Source organism: Condylura cristata, unplaced genomic scaffold (genome assembly GCF_000260355.1).
Source record: "Condylura cristata isolate star-nosed mole 26May11 unplaced genomic scaffold, ConCri1.0 scaffold00004, whole genome shotgun sequence".
Taxonomy (NCBI): Eukaryota; Metazoa; Chordata; class Mammalia; order Eulipotyphla; family Talpidae; genus Condylura; species Condylura cristata.
Genome location: NW_004567105.1, coordinates 62,125,334 through 62,139,444, shown reverse-complemented (window position 1 = coordinate 62,139,444; position 14,111 = coordinate 62,125,334). Strand labels below are relative to the sequence as shown.

The following is a 14,111-nucleotide window of genomic DNA, read 5'->3' as shown; positions in this document are numbered from 1 at the left end:
ACCCCAGTTCTGTATAAATAAATAAATAAATCTTTAAAAAAATAAATAAATAAATAAGAAGGAAAAATATGTGTGATTCCCCTCAAACAAACAGGAACTTGTATAACTAACCTCCTGGGACTTCTCTGGACTAGCTGCCTCTCCAGGACTGGTACCAGTTGTGCTTTTCCTCCGTTTCGTATTTCCAGGTGGTGACTCCTCTTGAGATCTTTCTGGTCTTTTCAATGTTGACCTGGCAGTGGAGCTATATGTGGAAGGGGAATCAAACAGCTTGCATCGATTGCCCTAAAGTGGAAGAAAAATAATCTCTCCTTAAAACCTGTTCACTTAGATGGTAAAGAAAATGAGTTGACCATAGGTGTCCTGGATAATTTGTGATCCATCCCAAATTATGAAAGACACTTAACATTCATCTGGTCCCAGCAACTCATAGAAACTGGCACACAGTAGTCAAGGAAACCTGCTGCTCAATACTATTCCAAGGGGACATTATATGGAGATGAGGAAAACAATTCACGCCCTCAAAATGCTTACTATCTATACAGTCTTAAGAATTAAGTAACTGTCACCTTCCAGCCAGGAACACATTTGTGGCTTATCTCTTCCCCTGTACTTCATTGCTCACACCATTCTTGAACATCTCTACAGATTTTAATGTTCCCAAACCCAGGAAAGATGTGGTTTAATCAGATTCTATTACAAAAATGAATGAGGAGGTTAAAGCAGAGTTAAGAGTATGAAGTATGGAGGAAGCAGAGGAGCTACTCTCTCTCAAAAAGCCCTCTTTACCTGCTTGTTTAGAGTAATTTCTGAGTCTGAGGATAGTCAATCTGACCAGTAGACAGTTTAACTTCAGCAACTTTAATTATCACAGCCTGTTCACAACTCAGGTACCTTAGCCTGACTTTTCCTCTACTGCGAATGCCCTTTCATATACCAGCAAATAAGTCTTTTTTTTTTAAACAGTTTATTTTTACATCATTTTGTGCCTTTTCCCATCTCAGTTGTAATCCCCTTGGGTTTCCCATCACCAAATCACCGGTGTGCCATGACCTATGACAGTCCAGTGCATTCCCCTCCCCGAGCTGGTTTTGATCCCATTCCCCACTCCACCCCATAAAATGTCTCAGGTATATAGCTGTTCATTATTGTTATTTTCTCGCCTGGTCAGTTATACCCTAGCTATGAGTGAAACCATCTGGTTATTTTTCCTTTTCTTTCTGGCTTATTTCACTAAGCATGATCTTCTCCAGCTCCATCCTTGTTGCTGCAAAAGGCATGTGTTTATTTATTTATTTATTTTGGTTGCTGAGTAATATTCCATTGTGTATATGCACCACATCTTTTTAATCCAGTCATCCACTTTTGGGCATTTAAACCAGTCCTTTTTAAGCTGATACTACCATTTCAGTATAGCTGCTGCTTTTCAGTGTTCCTAATTGCCCCCAAGGAATCCCCTCATACTGGTTCTCCCAGAGACTAAGAATTATCTTCTTAGATTTTTGACATTAAATGAATGTTCAAAAAAGCAAGATTAGAGATTTTTTTTAACCGATAAGGGCTGGGAGGATTTGGGGGAAGAGGATCAATAGTTTTTTGCAGGGTCTCACAGGGAAGTGTGGGCGCCTTGAGGGCAGAGGCCCTAGTTCCTATCTCAGCAATTGATTCTGTAGAGTTTGTGGCAGGAAAATTCCCTAGTGTGAATAGTCCACAATACTCTTGGTTTTTAAATCCAATTTTAAAAAGCAGCCATTTCTCTAGAGTATATGCCCATTAATCTATAATTTGTATGTAGCTTCAAGAATACAGTTTATTTGTTCCATATTTAGAGTTCCAGGGCATTGACAATTAAAATGTAAGGTTATCAATTTATATGTACCTAAGTTGCTCTGAATTTCTGTTGCAGTAATATGTAGGTTTAAGTGTTTACATAATATCAAGGATGCTTATCTGTGCAGGAAGTCTTCTAATTTTTTGTCTGAAAGAATCCCTGATGGAAACATGAGCCTACAGTCTATATACTGACAGGGTGCATAATTTTTATTAAAACATATAAACATTCTGTGAACTACTACTGTTTATAAAATATTATGCTAGAAGCTATGGAATATGAATAAATGCGAATGATCTAAAAAAAAAAAGAGCAACTAAATAATCTTCAGACTTCATAAAATCTGTGGGTCATTCACACTTCATAAAAGTTTCTGGCTGACAAAAGCTTTTTCAAAGTAACTGGGTGCTAGGGTTAAAAACAACTATGCAGATAGAAGAAATGCACCCCTCAAGGTCACAATTTCAAGGCAGCTGAAACCAATAATACCCAGATTCCCTTGGTCCTATCATTCCCTCCAAACGTTGGCTATCCTTTGCTAAGGTGGCATTATTGAGGGTCTCTACCTTCTAGGAAATTAAACTCCCACCCTTAAACACATAAAAAACAACCAACAAATTCAAGGAACTACCTTAAGGCAATCTCTTAAACTAATACCTTTGTTGTCATTCTTATGGTTTCTTCTCTTATCTCCACCACCTCAAATACCAGTAATTCTAATTTAGATGATTCTTTCAATCTATTCTCTCCTTTCCACATGATTTAGAAAGTCTCCAGCACTTATTCCTTAATAGGTACTATAGACTTCCCCTCCAGTTAACACAATCATATGCTGAGAAACCTAAAAGTCCCAAGGAAATCAAGTCTAAACCCCTTAGATTGGTAAATAAGTCAGATGCCCCACAATCTTGCCTGCCCTGCCCTTCAACCTCACTGAGTTACTCTCTTTCTTCACATAATTTCATAAGTCAACAGAATCTGCGCCCCCACTACTTCCACCACCATGAGTTGCCACAGTCCCTGCTCAACACGCCTTCTCTGGGCACCCTCCTGACTTGTTCACAGCACTCAGGTGGCTGCTCATCACCTACAGTTCTTCCTAGCTCCAAAGGACATTCTGACCTTGCAGCGTCCACAGCACCCACCTATTAAATAGATACATGTGACTCTCTGCATGATTTTAACACAGCCACAGGATAAGCTGCTGCACCATTGGGTGCTCCTTAACTCTACTGTTCCCATGTCCCAGAGACCCTTCCTCCTGTTTTAAAAATGGCTACCAGAGATGGAAAAATGAACAAAATGATGGAAAAATAAACTATTATATTATTTATTTAAAAAAAGAAAAAAAAAAAAAGACTACCTTATGCCCTTCCTATCCATATCTGCAGCCTAGCCTTTGACTGCTAAGTGATATTAATTACGATCGCTTGTGAGGAACCTTGAGCTGCTACTTGTTTCACCTTCTGTAATATCCCTTTTTGGACAACTATCCAGACTTCCCTTCTCATGTGTGTGTGGTACTCTCAAGACTCTCCATATCTTGCATCTCCCTGGTAGCCTAGGGGGTATGTCTCAGGGCTATCACCCCTACAGCCTGAGTTTAGTCAGGGAGCTAACCCACATGACTCAACAGATCTTTCCTGTCTTGCCCACTGCTCCCCTTAGCAGTATATTTCAGTCACTCCTCTGCTCCCACTCTGTCTCTGGTGAATCTTCTCTCCCCCATCTCCCTCCACTACCTCCTATCTCCTGTAGTGGCCACCTCTGCATTCTGTTCTCTCCCTACCCATCAGAACAGGGCAGAGTTATCCTCTCCTTTTGTTCAGTCTGTTTGTTTAGTTTAGTCCACTATCCCAAGTTAATCATTCAAAATTCCCTCCTGACAGGCTGGAACAACTTACAAGATTTGTAGTTCTTCTCATTACTAGGGGAGCTGTCCAGAGGCTTGCCATGCATGACGGGGTCTCTTCATCATTCTAAAACAAGAGAAAACAGTGTTTCAAAGATCCAGTACAAACTAACATAAGTTTAAATGCTTTAGGTCTAATTCTATCTAAGAAATATAGACAAGACTGGAGAGAAAGCATCTAATGTTCACCCTTTCCCACAACATTTTAAGGTCAGAGAGAATCACAGACTGTAGCTTAAAGCATCTCCAGAGGGTATATGAGGAGATATCTCTGTAGTTTTATACCACAGGGCAACTAGGTCTCCACTGCTTTATGTCTCTTACACAAAAATATAATGCCAAGTTTCTTCACGGTAAGTAGGATCATATCATGTCTTCTTTTGAAGCCACCATAGGATTCAACAGGCTAGAAATTGTCAATAAAATCTCACTGAAAGATTTTCATAGAACAAAAATAAGCAATTAAAGCCCTACGAATTACTGTTTTCCACATGCCTTCTCTAGGGGAAGTTAGTGGAAAGGATAGGAGGAACAGAGATGCACAAATACAGAGTACCTTCAGATTTTCTCCATCAAGAAGATCCATGAAGCCATCATCTTCATCAGATAAAGTGGAAGACACAGGTGACTGGGGCATAAAAAGAGGAATGAAATTCCCTGGCTCACTGCTATCTCTTTCATTTGAGGAAAACTACAAGAAAGAATTCATAGCTTGTTAATAATCAGTTTGGTTTAATTGGTCACTAATTTTTATGAGATAAATATACTATCTGTCATAAGGAAAATTTTAGCATCTACCAACTGAAGGAAAATAAATCTTAAGATTATGAAGGAGTCAAGTCCAGCCTACTAGAGGTCACAAAGTATTGCCAGAAGCAATTTACCTTCTGGGATAACCCTTGTGAAAAACAAAGTTTATCAGAGGATTAAAATGGGTAAGTGGGAAAGAACCTGAAATATCACCAATACTATGATAATGTGCTAAAATGAGGAGTGAGAAGATACAAATCTCTATGGAAATCACAAAATGGCCCAGAAAACACTTATTTAATTCCAGTAGTATAACAGAAGAAAATAAAGGGTGGTCTGATTCTAGAAAGTGTATCTTCTTTGGACTTGAAATTTAAATGAAGTTTTAACTGAAGAACTACTTGTGTCAATCACTATGATGTAATCTTTACATATATGATACCATTCAAGCCTCACAAAATATATCAAGAAACCAAAGCTTAAGAGATTACCAAAATCACTGCTATTTGACTCTAAAGCCCTAGCTTTTCTCCCCAACATTCTCTCCCTAGGTGGAAAACCAGAGAGTAAAAATGGGGTATCTCATTAGGCAGCCAATGAAAAAAACCTCATTATAAAGCAAATATATATTTACTATAGAAAATTTAGAAAACACACTCAAGCTTTTTGTCCAACTGTGTTTATGGATTCTCTCTTTCCTTTCTCCTTTTCCTAATAAACTGTTGTTTGAAATGTAAAAGAGAGACTCTGCTAAGGCTACAGTGGCTGATATGAGTTCTTTTCCAGAAAACAAATCCAGACATATTGCCTTCCACAGTAACAAAGTCCTGCAAATAATCCTTATGAAGACCCAAATTCCTTTGGGGTAAGAATGCATTAATTCTCAAATGGCCCTCCTGTTTTCAAAGTGGACCACTCACCTAGGAATTAACCCTGTTTGAGGTTGGCCTGTTTCACTGTTTCAGTCACTAGCTTTGTTTCACAACATAAAACAAGTTCTGTGGCATCTCTGATCTTGAGCATCTAAGCATACCTAAGCAAGTAAGCAGTTCTTCAGTCAGCAGAGTCTAGGTAATTGTGATAGTGTGAAGGATCACACTCTTATAATACCAATTTTTGTGACCTCAGTTCTGAGCCTCCTGCCCCCCAGGTACAAATGTGATATAGAAAATGACAATGTCCAACAGAACCTAATTCCTTCTCCTTGATACACTGCTGGGGCCTCCCTGGTGGTACAAGGGGTTAAAGTGAAGCACTATGAAGCTATCCATAGCCAGTGAAGCACAAGTTCAATCTCTGACCAGGGAGATAACCCATATAGCACAGTAGACTTTTGTCTTGACCACTGCTCCCCTTGGCAGTGTCTTTCAGTCAAGCTGCCTATTCTGTCTCTGGTGAATTCTGTCAATCCCTGCACCTCTGGGCTATACTCCAGTTCTTGTATGCATAAATAATAAATAAATCTTTAAAAAAAAAGAAAAGAAATACACTGCTGAGGAGAGAAGCTGGTGACAAAGGAGAGATCTGCTGTGCCATGTGGGTTAGCTCTCTAGCTGGGGATCAAACTTATGCCACAGTGGTTTGCAATAGCTTGATAACACTGAGATTAACCCCTACACCACCAGGGTGGTCCTGATCACTCTTTTTCAACTAGTAATATTGGAAAAAATGCAGCTACTTCATGACTTTCTGAAAATGATTAAGGACAAGTGCTATGTGCAAATGCTAGACAGAACAGTAACATAGCTGGACCTGAACCCCAGATCACGGAAGTCAGACTGGAAGTCAATATTTTCAGATTCCTAGGAAAACCTGGAAATCAAAAGTGGTCATTTTGCTGAAGTTGGGTCTCTCCAGTCTTTATAACTAAAATGGTGAGGTCACCAGTAAGAAACTATCAACAATCTGCCTGACAAATAAATAATAAAAGTTTTAAGGAACATATACATATTTAAAAGGATGACCAGACCACAGACTGTTTCCTAAGAAATGACATGGTCAAGGGCCATCCCTAGTAGCACAACAGGTTGAAGTGAAGCAATATGAGGCTATCCACAGCTACTGCAGCACCAGTTCAATTCCCAGCCACATGGCTTGGATCGCCTCTCCTGGCCCGCCCCCTGCTCCCCTCAGCAGTGTATTTCAGTAGATCTGACTATTCTGCTCCCCAATGTCTCTGGTGAATCGTCTCACCACCACTCCCTGCCCTCCACCTCTGTCCTCAGCCCAGTTCTTATATGCATAAATAGATAAATCTTTAAAAAAGAAAAAGAAATGTCAAGGTCAAGTTATTCCTTGGTCAAGTCCAATAATTCAAATACACCATCACACTCTGCTTCTGTCGGTCTACTCTCCAGATAGAGCAAAAACGTTAACAGTCTAACTTTCAAAGACAAAGTCAAAGCAAAGATAGTATAAGTTCTTGCGTGTCTTCTACTCCAAGTTATTAAGTGTGCTTTAATTTTCTTCCCATCAGGAAGACCCCTATGAAAGCCAGAGCACATACCATCCGAGCTGGGGCAGAGTTCTGCCTCTGTGTAAGGAGATCTTTACCCTCTTCAAGTCCATGAGAGTGCAGGTAGCCACGAGACGCAGGTCTTATTGGCTTCTTAAACTCAAAGGCTTCCTGCAAGACAGTATGGTCAAGATAACTTCCACTGTCTATAAAAAGCAGCTCTAGGACCTAGGCTATATACAGCTCAGGTGAGACAAGCAAGGATGTTGGCACTGATCCCCTTTGTACCTGCTCCAACTAAGGGTTTGCCTGATCTAATTCCAACACTGGATCTCGGTAACTAAGAATTCTAAAGGTCTTGTCAACAGCTAACTTCTCATGGAAGTTTCCTTATAAACACATGATTATCTCCCAAGAATAAAACACTCTAAGATACAGGCTAAGTCAGCAACTTTCTAAAATCTAAAGCAAAGTCATTTCAACAACTGCCTATGAATGGTAATAAAACCTTTCACTCTCTATTTACATTTACATACTTGAAAGATTTATATCTCTACCTTCTTCCTACCAATAAGTATAAGGTTTTTCCACTTAAAACCATTACAGTGCCTGCTAAAAATCAATGAAAAAAAGAAAAAAGAAAACTACTAGATTAATAAACAACATGAATAAATCTTTCATGATAAATGAAAAAAAGCCAAAGTGATACTAGAACACACTATATGATTTCATCTACTTAAAGTTTAAGAAAATGCTCATAATATCCCTAATAGCCAAAGAATTTGTCTTTGTTTAGAGCAGTACATATCACAGAATATCTGTATGCCAACACAATGTTAAATACTTCCTGTGCATTAACTCATTTAATGATCAACCACAACTTAATTATTCCCATTTTACAGTTGGGACAATAGGGCTTAAGTGATGTCCCCAGGATTATTATAAGGCTAGGTAGGACTTTAGTACAAAAGCTCTTCTAAACCTATACTCTGGACCAAAACACAAGTAAGTAATTCTGGGAGAAGCCAGGTTTGAAGAGGGTTGAGGAAGAAACCAGGTATTCAGACAGTGTTTGCCTATTCCCTAGAAAGTACTACACAGAGGAAAAACAGTGTTACAAGTGCTTAAGGCAGGAGCTCATTTCCATATTCTCAGAAAATCTTTCAAACTGCAAAGGTATCATCAATTGGAAGGCAGGTTTTAAACTAAGTTTGTAGAATTATAAAGATTAAAGACTATGACCCATTGCATTTTAGTAGGAATGGAAAGCGGTGGGAATAAATATGGGAATATGGTGAGACATAAGGCTGGAAAAGTTGAGCCAATTCATAGAATGATATTGGAGGCCAACCCTGTCTAGAGCAGCCAGGCAGGTGTGAGAGATAAAAGCCTCACTTTTGGATAGACTCACTATGTGACCATTTAACTGATTATACCAGTTACAGATATTCCCTGCACTTGTTTGGTTCTATTATTTCTTTTAAAGATTTCTTTTTATTTATTTATGCATACAAGAACTAGGGTGTAGTCCAGAGTTGGAAGAGGAATGAGAGGATTCACCAGAGACAGAGTGGGAGACAGAGTGGGGAGCAGAACAGGCAGACTGACAGAAATACATTGCTGAGGGGAGCAGCAGGTGAGACAGGAGAGGTCTGCTGTACCATGTGGGTTAGCTACCCAGGTCGGCGGGGATTGAACTCATGTCCCAATGACTGGCAAAAGCTTGATAGCACTGGTACTTAAACCCTGCACCACCAGAGACAGGGAGGCCACAGCCCTATTCTTTCAGATAGCATGAAGAAGTCTTTCCTGAGTTTACAACCTGTACCAAGGGCACAGAAGCAAGGAAAGCCAGGGCAGACCCTAACAGTTAAGTTATTGACAGGTAAAATTATTCCTAAGAGTTACTACCTGAGCAATTCCCACATACCAGAAGCCATTTAAAAAGCCATACATACTCTATATTTGTGTATACATATCTACCTACTACATATCTACCTACACACACACATGCACTATAATCTTATCTCCACAACACAAGGTACTACTTCTAGCTTACAAATAAATGACTCCGAAGAACCTGTATGATTTTAGTGAAGGTTTAACCTCCCAGAAGAAAGCTATCTTATAATATAAGCCACTTATCTATAAGCCACTTAGGCTGGTGAGTTTTACCTTTGCTCTGGGTTACTACATTGATGCCACACTTACATTTTCTTTGTTCTCATCCTGGTCAATCAGCTGAAAGACATCATGGTCAAGAGAATCAGAATGGCTCCTCTTCAGAGCTGGGCTACACCCCAGGAACTTCTGCTATCAAAGTGAAAAAAGGAATTAGGTACATAAGTGAACTTTCCATGGAAACAGTTCTCAAAAGAAATAGGGAGCAAAGGGAGGTCTAGTTCCTCACACCAAAGTAGGCAAGGTGGCCAGACCTCAACCTTGCCAGAACACAGGACACAAATTTCCCACTACATGTCATTACACTTAACCTCACAAGATCTACAGCCCTCACGTAGTAGGGCTTTAGGATGCCAAATTAAACCCAAAGTAATATCCAATGCTCACTGGTTTGATAAAACTTATACTTAGAGATGGAAGGAAAAGCTCTCAAGAGTCATTACTAAAGCTGCCCTATGCAGACTGTTTGAGGCAAAGGAAAAGCAGCTTCACTATCTAAATAAGGATGCCATCAAGATCACTGTGATACTTAAGGGGTCAGATAAAAATATTAGCTAAAAGTAAGCAAGGAAACTAACTTACAGGTAGGGAATTTATTCTTCTCATGGGATTTTCAAGGCTGCAATGAAATCAGAAGGTAAATGAGAATAAAGCAAGTAAAGAGATATATTAGCAGATGCATAATGTCTACCCTATGGTTTGGGTAAGAGAGCAATCAAACTTATTCCCATTTCAGGTTTTAGGTTAAGAAAAATAGTTTTAAGTTGTCCAGTTATCACAAGCACCTATAACACTGGGCTTCTGGGAAGAAAAAAAAAAGCAAGCCCAGGGTCTCCCTGGTGGTATAAGGGGGTTAAGTGTCAGCACTATCAAACTATCACCAGCCACCAAAGTATGAGTTCAATCCCCAACCAGGGAGCTGACCCACATGGTGCAGCAGACCTCTCCTATCTCACCTGCTGCTTCCCTCAGCAGTGTATTTCAATAGATTTGACTGTTCTGCTCCCCACTCTATCTCTGGTATATCCTCTCACCCACCCCGGTTCTCCCATGCATAATTTAAATCTTAAAAAAAATTTAGAAGTTGTGAATACATACTTTTCTTTACTGTCCAAGGGTCCAGGAGAATCCAGACAAAAACCTGTGGGAAATTAAAAAACAAAAACTCAAGGAAAAAATACACAAAATACTACTTTGTCATTAAAGTAAATGAATAAATAGAACTACTAGTACTACTTCTTTTATGCATGTCAACATAGTCTCAAGGCTTGGACCTTTGCTAGAAATGAAGTCTAGTCTATTTTGCGATCAAAAACTTCACATTTGGGGTCTCCCTGCTGGTGCAAGGGGTGAAGTCCCAGCACTATGAAACTACAGGCAGTCACTGAAGCATGAATTCAATCTACATCCAGGGAGGTGACCCACGTGGCATAACCTCTCCTGTCTCACCCGCTGCTCCCTTCAGCAGCATATGTCGTTTCAATCTGTTATGCTCCCCACTTTCTCTGGTGAATCCTCTCACCCCTTCACCTCTGGCCTACACCCCAGCTCTTGTATGCATAAATAAATGTTAAAAAAAAAAAACACTTTGGCATTTGTATGTCTTAATATTTTCATAGTATACCTACTGATACCCTACAACTAACATACACTAAAGGAAAATTGGATTTGAAGTGTGAAAGTGAATCTTCTCATGACTGCATTTGATATTTACCCAAAAAAGATTTATGCATACAGAACTGGGGTACAGGCCAGAGGTACAGAGACAGTGAGAAGACTCACCAGAGACAGAACAGGGAGCAAAACAAGCAAATTGAAGAAGTATACTCCTAAGGGGAGCAATGGGTGGGTCAGGAAAGGTCTGCTGCGCCATGTGGTTCACCTCCAGGGCAGGGGATCCAACTCACACTGAAGTGGCTGTGGATAGCTTGCAGTGCTGTGCTTTAACCTGATATGCTACCAGGGAGGGCCCTACCCAAGTAACTTGCTAATGATAAGAAATATTTTCCTGGTGATTTTGATTTCAGATACTTTCTCATCAGGTCATAGGTCTAATTTTGGGGGTTGAAAAAAAATTACAATTATTAGTCACATCTGAGGCAAAACAAGTATTGTCATCAACAAAAACACCAAGCAAGGTGCCCATGCCACAAAGAGAAGGGTAAAAGATATTGCTCAGCATGGCCCAGGCCCACTAGCATCTACCTAGTTTTTGCCTCTTCCTCCATGTCTAAAAAAGTTAGAGGAATTAAGGTGTCAGCTCTAGAGTGACATTCTAGGTAAGTGGAAATAAAAATCTGCCATTTTGCCACAAATGAGAGCTCTATTCCTAGTTCTTAAGCACACATTTTAGGACTTGTTCTTGCAGTTCCCTAAATTAAGACTTCTGTGCCACAAATGCTCTTATCTTTGCAAATAGAGAAACCTTGCTTTAATGTGAATTTATGAATCAGAATAAAATGCACTGTCACACTGCTTCCAAAGGAGGCTCACTGAAATAATTTCATTACCCTGCCAACAACTTGACCAGCATTTTAACCAAAGATTGTCCAATGCCACTTAAAGATGGTGTGGTTCACTTTACTTTAGTACAGACACATATCACCTCCTTGCTTCTTTTCTTCACAAAAGACCAGTGGCTCCTTTGTGCAGTTCATAACTCTATGCTAAGACTTCCTGAGTACTGTCCCAACTACTCATCAAGCTAAATTCCTAGGTGAAAGAACATGTTTTAGCAAATTCCAAGTATTATTCTCCCCACAAAGCAGGCAAAGATAAATCTTTAAGATTAAAAGAATACCTGAATCTGTTGACTCAGAGGAGCCCATTCTCTGCAAACTGCTGTTTCTTGTCTTTGGTGGCTGTTCACACTCACTGAAACCAAGAGAAATAGTTTTCTATGTATTTCTAAAATATAGTTAAAAGATAACATATAGGAAATAGGCCATGAGGTTAATAAGTAGCCAGGCAGCCATAGACCATTATTACTTCTAGGCCATACCATAGATTCCATTGCCACCCAGAACACCCAGTTAGTATTTGGGCACAAAAGGAGAAAGAAATGGAGGGCCTGGTTCATACTGTAGTATAGGACTTTCATGAAAATTTCCTGTAATGAGCATGTGCTCTAGGTACTGTGTTAGTAACAGGGATGAAAGATGGATAGAAGTTCCTGCATTTCAGAGAAGTTGAAAGTTCAAAACATGTGCTTGCTTAGAAAATGGGATATCCATGATTGAAGAGGAAGAGCGACGCAACACCAGACACACTGTGAAATGCACGTTTAAACAGAAGAAAAAGTCTAGGGCGCTTTTGAGTTATTGAGAAATTTAGTAAAAAAGAGCTTGGTCTTAGAAAGCATCTAGGTAGACATCAGGAATATGCACGGGTCCAGGGGTTGAGGCTTATGCACAAACACCCGGAAATAAAATGCCACGTCCCTTTGTTGAGAAGGAACAAAGCTCACAGGAAACTATGATCCTGCGAGGTGCTCCAGCAAAGGGTGGAAGTGAGCCTCCCGTCTCCGGCCCCCGAAGCCCCCCGAGAAGCTGGATATCAAAGAGCTTCCTGGGTTAGGCACAGGAGTACAGGGCAATCCAAAAGGGGTGGCGAAGTTGGGGGACCAGGGCCTTTCCCACCCCTTACAGGGCCTGTATGGGCACTGAGGGCGGCCCTGGAGGGTCAGACGGCTTCTCCCGCCCAACATTCCGCCTGGGGGGAGGGTGCACATGGCAGGCCCAGACCTGGGCCTCTAGGTCTCACCCTTCTCGCGGTCGGCTTCCCGGCCTGATCTCCCTGAGCGCCGGCTGGAAGGCCAGCGGCCTGAGGCACCGTTCATCCGTCCCTCCTTACCTGCCCAGCCCCTGCAGCTGGTCCATGGTGACCGTCAGATTGGTGACAGGCGACAGACCTCCGGCGGCAGGTGCGCCAAACAGCGCCTTCACGACGGGCTGCGGAGCGGGAGGGGGGCTGCAGGCGAAGAGCAGGCGGCGGCGGTGCGGGGGCTCAGGGCCCAGTTCCATGGCGGCGCCGGGCCTCCCCGGGCTCCTGCTCCCTCTTCCTCCGCCTCCGCCGTGCCCGCCCCGCCCCGCTGGCACCGGCCTCGGCCGCGAGCCCAGCCGCGGGCGCCCGCGGGTCAAACACAAACACGACCCCGAGGTTCAGGGACGCGGCTGACGCGGGCAAGCGGCGCGGACGGGTGGGTGTCCAGACCAGGCAGGCGCCAGCCACATGCACGGGTGCTTCCCCTTCACCCCGCGAGGCCAGCGGGCGGGCGGGCGCCGGCAACCTGAAGATTAAATCCAAACAAACGCAGCGGGTCGATAAGGGAGAGCGGCTGGAGCCGCGAGGCAACGGCCTGGGCTGCCGCACTCTTCGCTTTCCTCTCACCCCTTTGCCCAGCCAGTCTCAAAGGAACTGGCCAACCTTCACCTCCCTACCGGGCTGTCGCTGCCGAGGTGGCCTTTCGCGGTAAATAGCTGCTCACTGGGGACCGCCGCTGCCCCGCCCCCCTTTCCTAGTTGGCGCCAAACGGAATCCACCAATCAGTAAGCAACTTCTCCTACTTGCACCGGAGTGGCAGCTAGGCTAGACCAATGAGAGGGGAAGAAGGAGGCAGCTCGCGGGACTCTGCGAGGTCACCCGCTCTCAGAAAGGGGCGGGGCCTAGGTTAGACCAGAGCTGATCAGAAAGGGAAGGCGCTCAGAGGTCAATGAAAACTCCCAGCGGAACCTGCGAGGCGCGCCGCTCCAAGCGAAAGGCCCCTCTGGGCCAGTTGCATGCTGGGAAGCGTAGTTCCCACCCTGCGCGGCAATCCTGTCACCCCCCCTACCCTCCTGGGATGTGGGTCCCCCGCCCAGCCCGCCTTCGACACACAGGGAGAATGCGGAGACTACAGAAAGCCCTTCGGGTGACTGGACGTCAGGGGGGGCCCAGCCTTAACTTGACCTGTAACTGCAGTGCTGTGGACCCCATTTTATAAA

The 14,111-nt window shown here is 42.5% G+C and overlaps 1 protein-coding gene across 4 annotated transcripts in view; it reads right to left on the bottom strand.

Annotated features, from left to right (window-relative positions):
• Positions 1–13,508, bottom strand: part of CDC25A (cell division cycle 25A) — a 23,285-nt gene extending 9,777 nt beyond the window's left edge. Inside the window, exons 1-9 of one of the 4 annotated variants that reach the window (XM_004676214.1) lie at positions 12,982–13,508; positions 11,930–12,003; positions 10,228–10,270; positions 9,712–9,748; positions 9,160–9,261; positions 7,000–7,119; positions 4,300–4,434; positions 3,736–3,810; positions 112–285 (exon numbers count right to left, since the gene is read on the bottom strand). In XM_004676214.1, the coding sequence (XP_004676271.1) occupies positions 112–285; positions 3,736–3,810; positions 4,300–4,434; positions 7,000–7,119; positions 9,160–9,261; positions 9,712–9,748; positions 10,228–10,270; positions 11,930–12,003; positions 12,982–13,151 (930 nt within the window). In that variant the 5' untranslated portion in view covers positions 13,152–13,508. The remainder of the gene's footprint in view (positions 1–111; positions 286–3,735; positions 3,811–4,299; positions 4,435–6,999; positions 7,120–9,159; positions 9,262–9,711; positions 9,749–10,227; positions 10,271–11,929; positions 12,004–12,981) is intronic. The other 3 variants (XM_004676215.2, XM_004676216.2, XM_004676217.2) reach the window with 3 other exon arrangements.
• Positions 13,509–14,111: the final 603 nt, after the last annotated feature.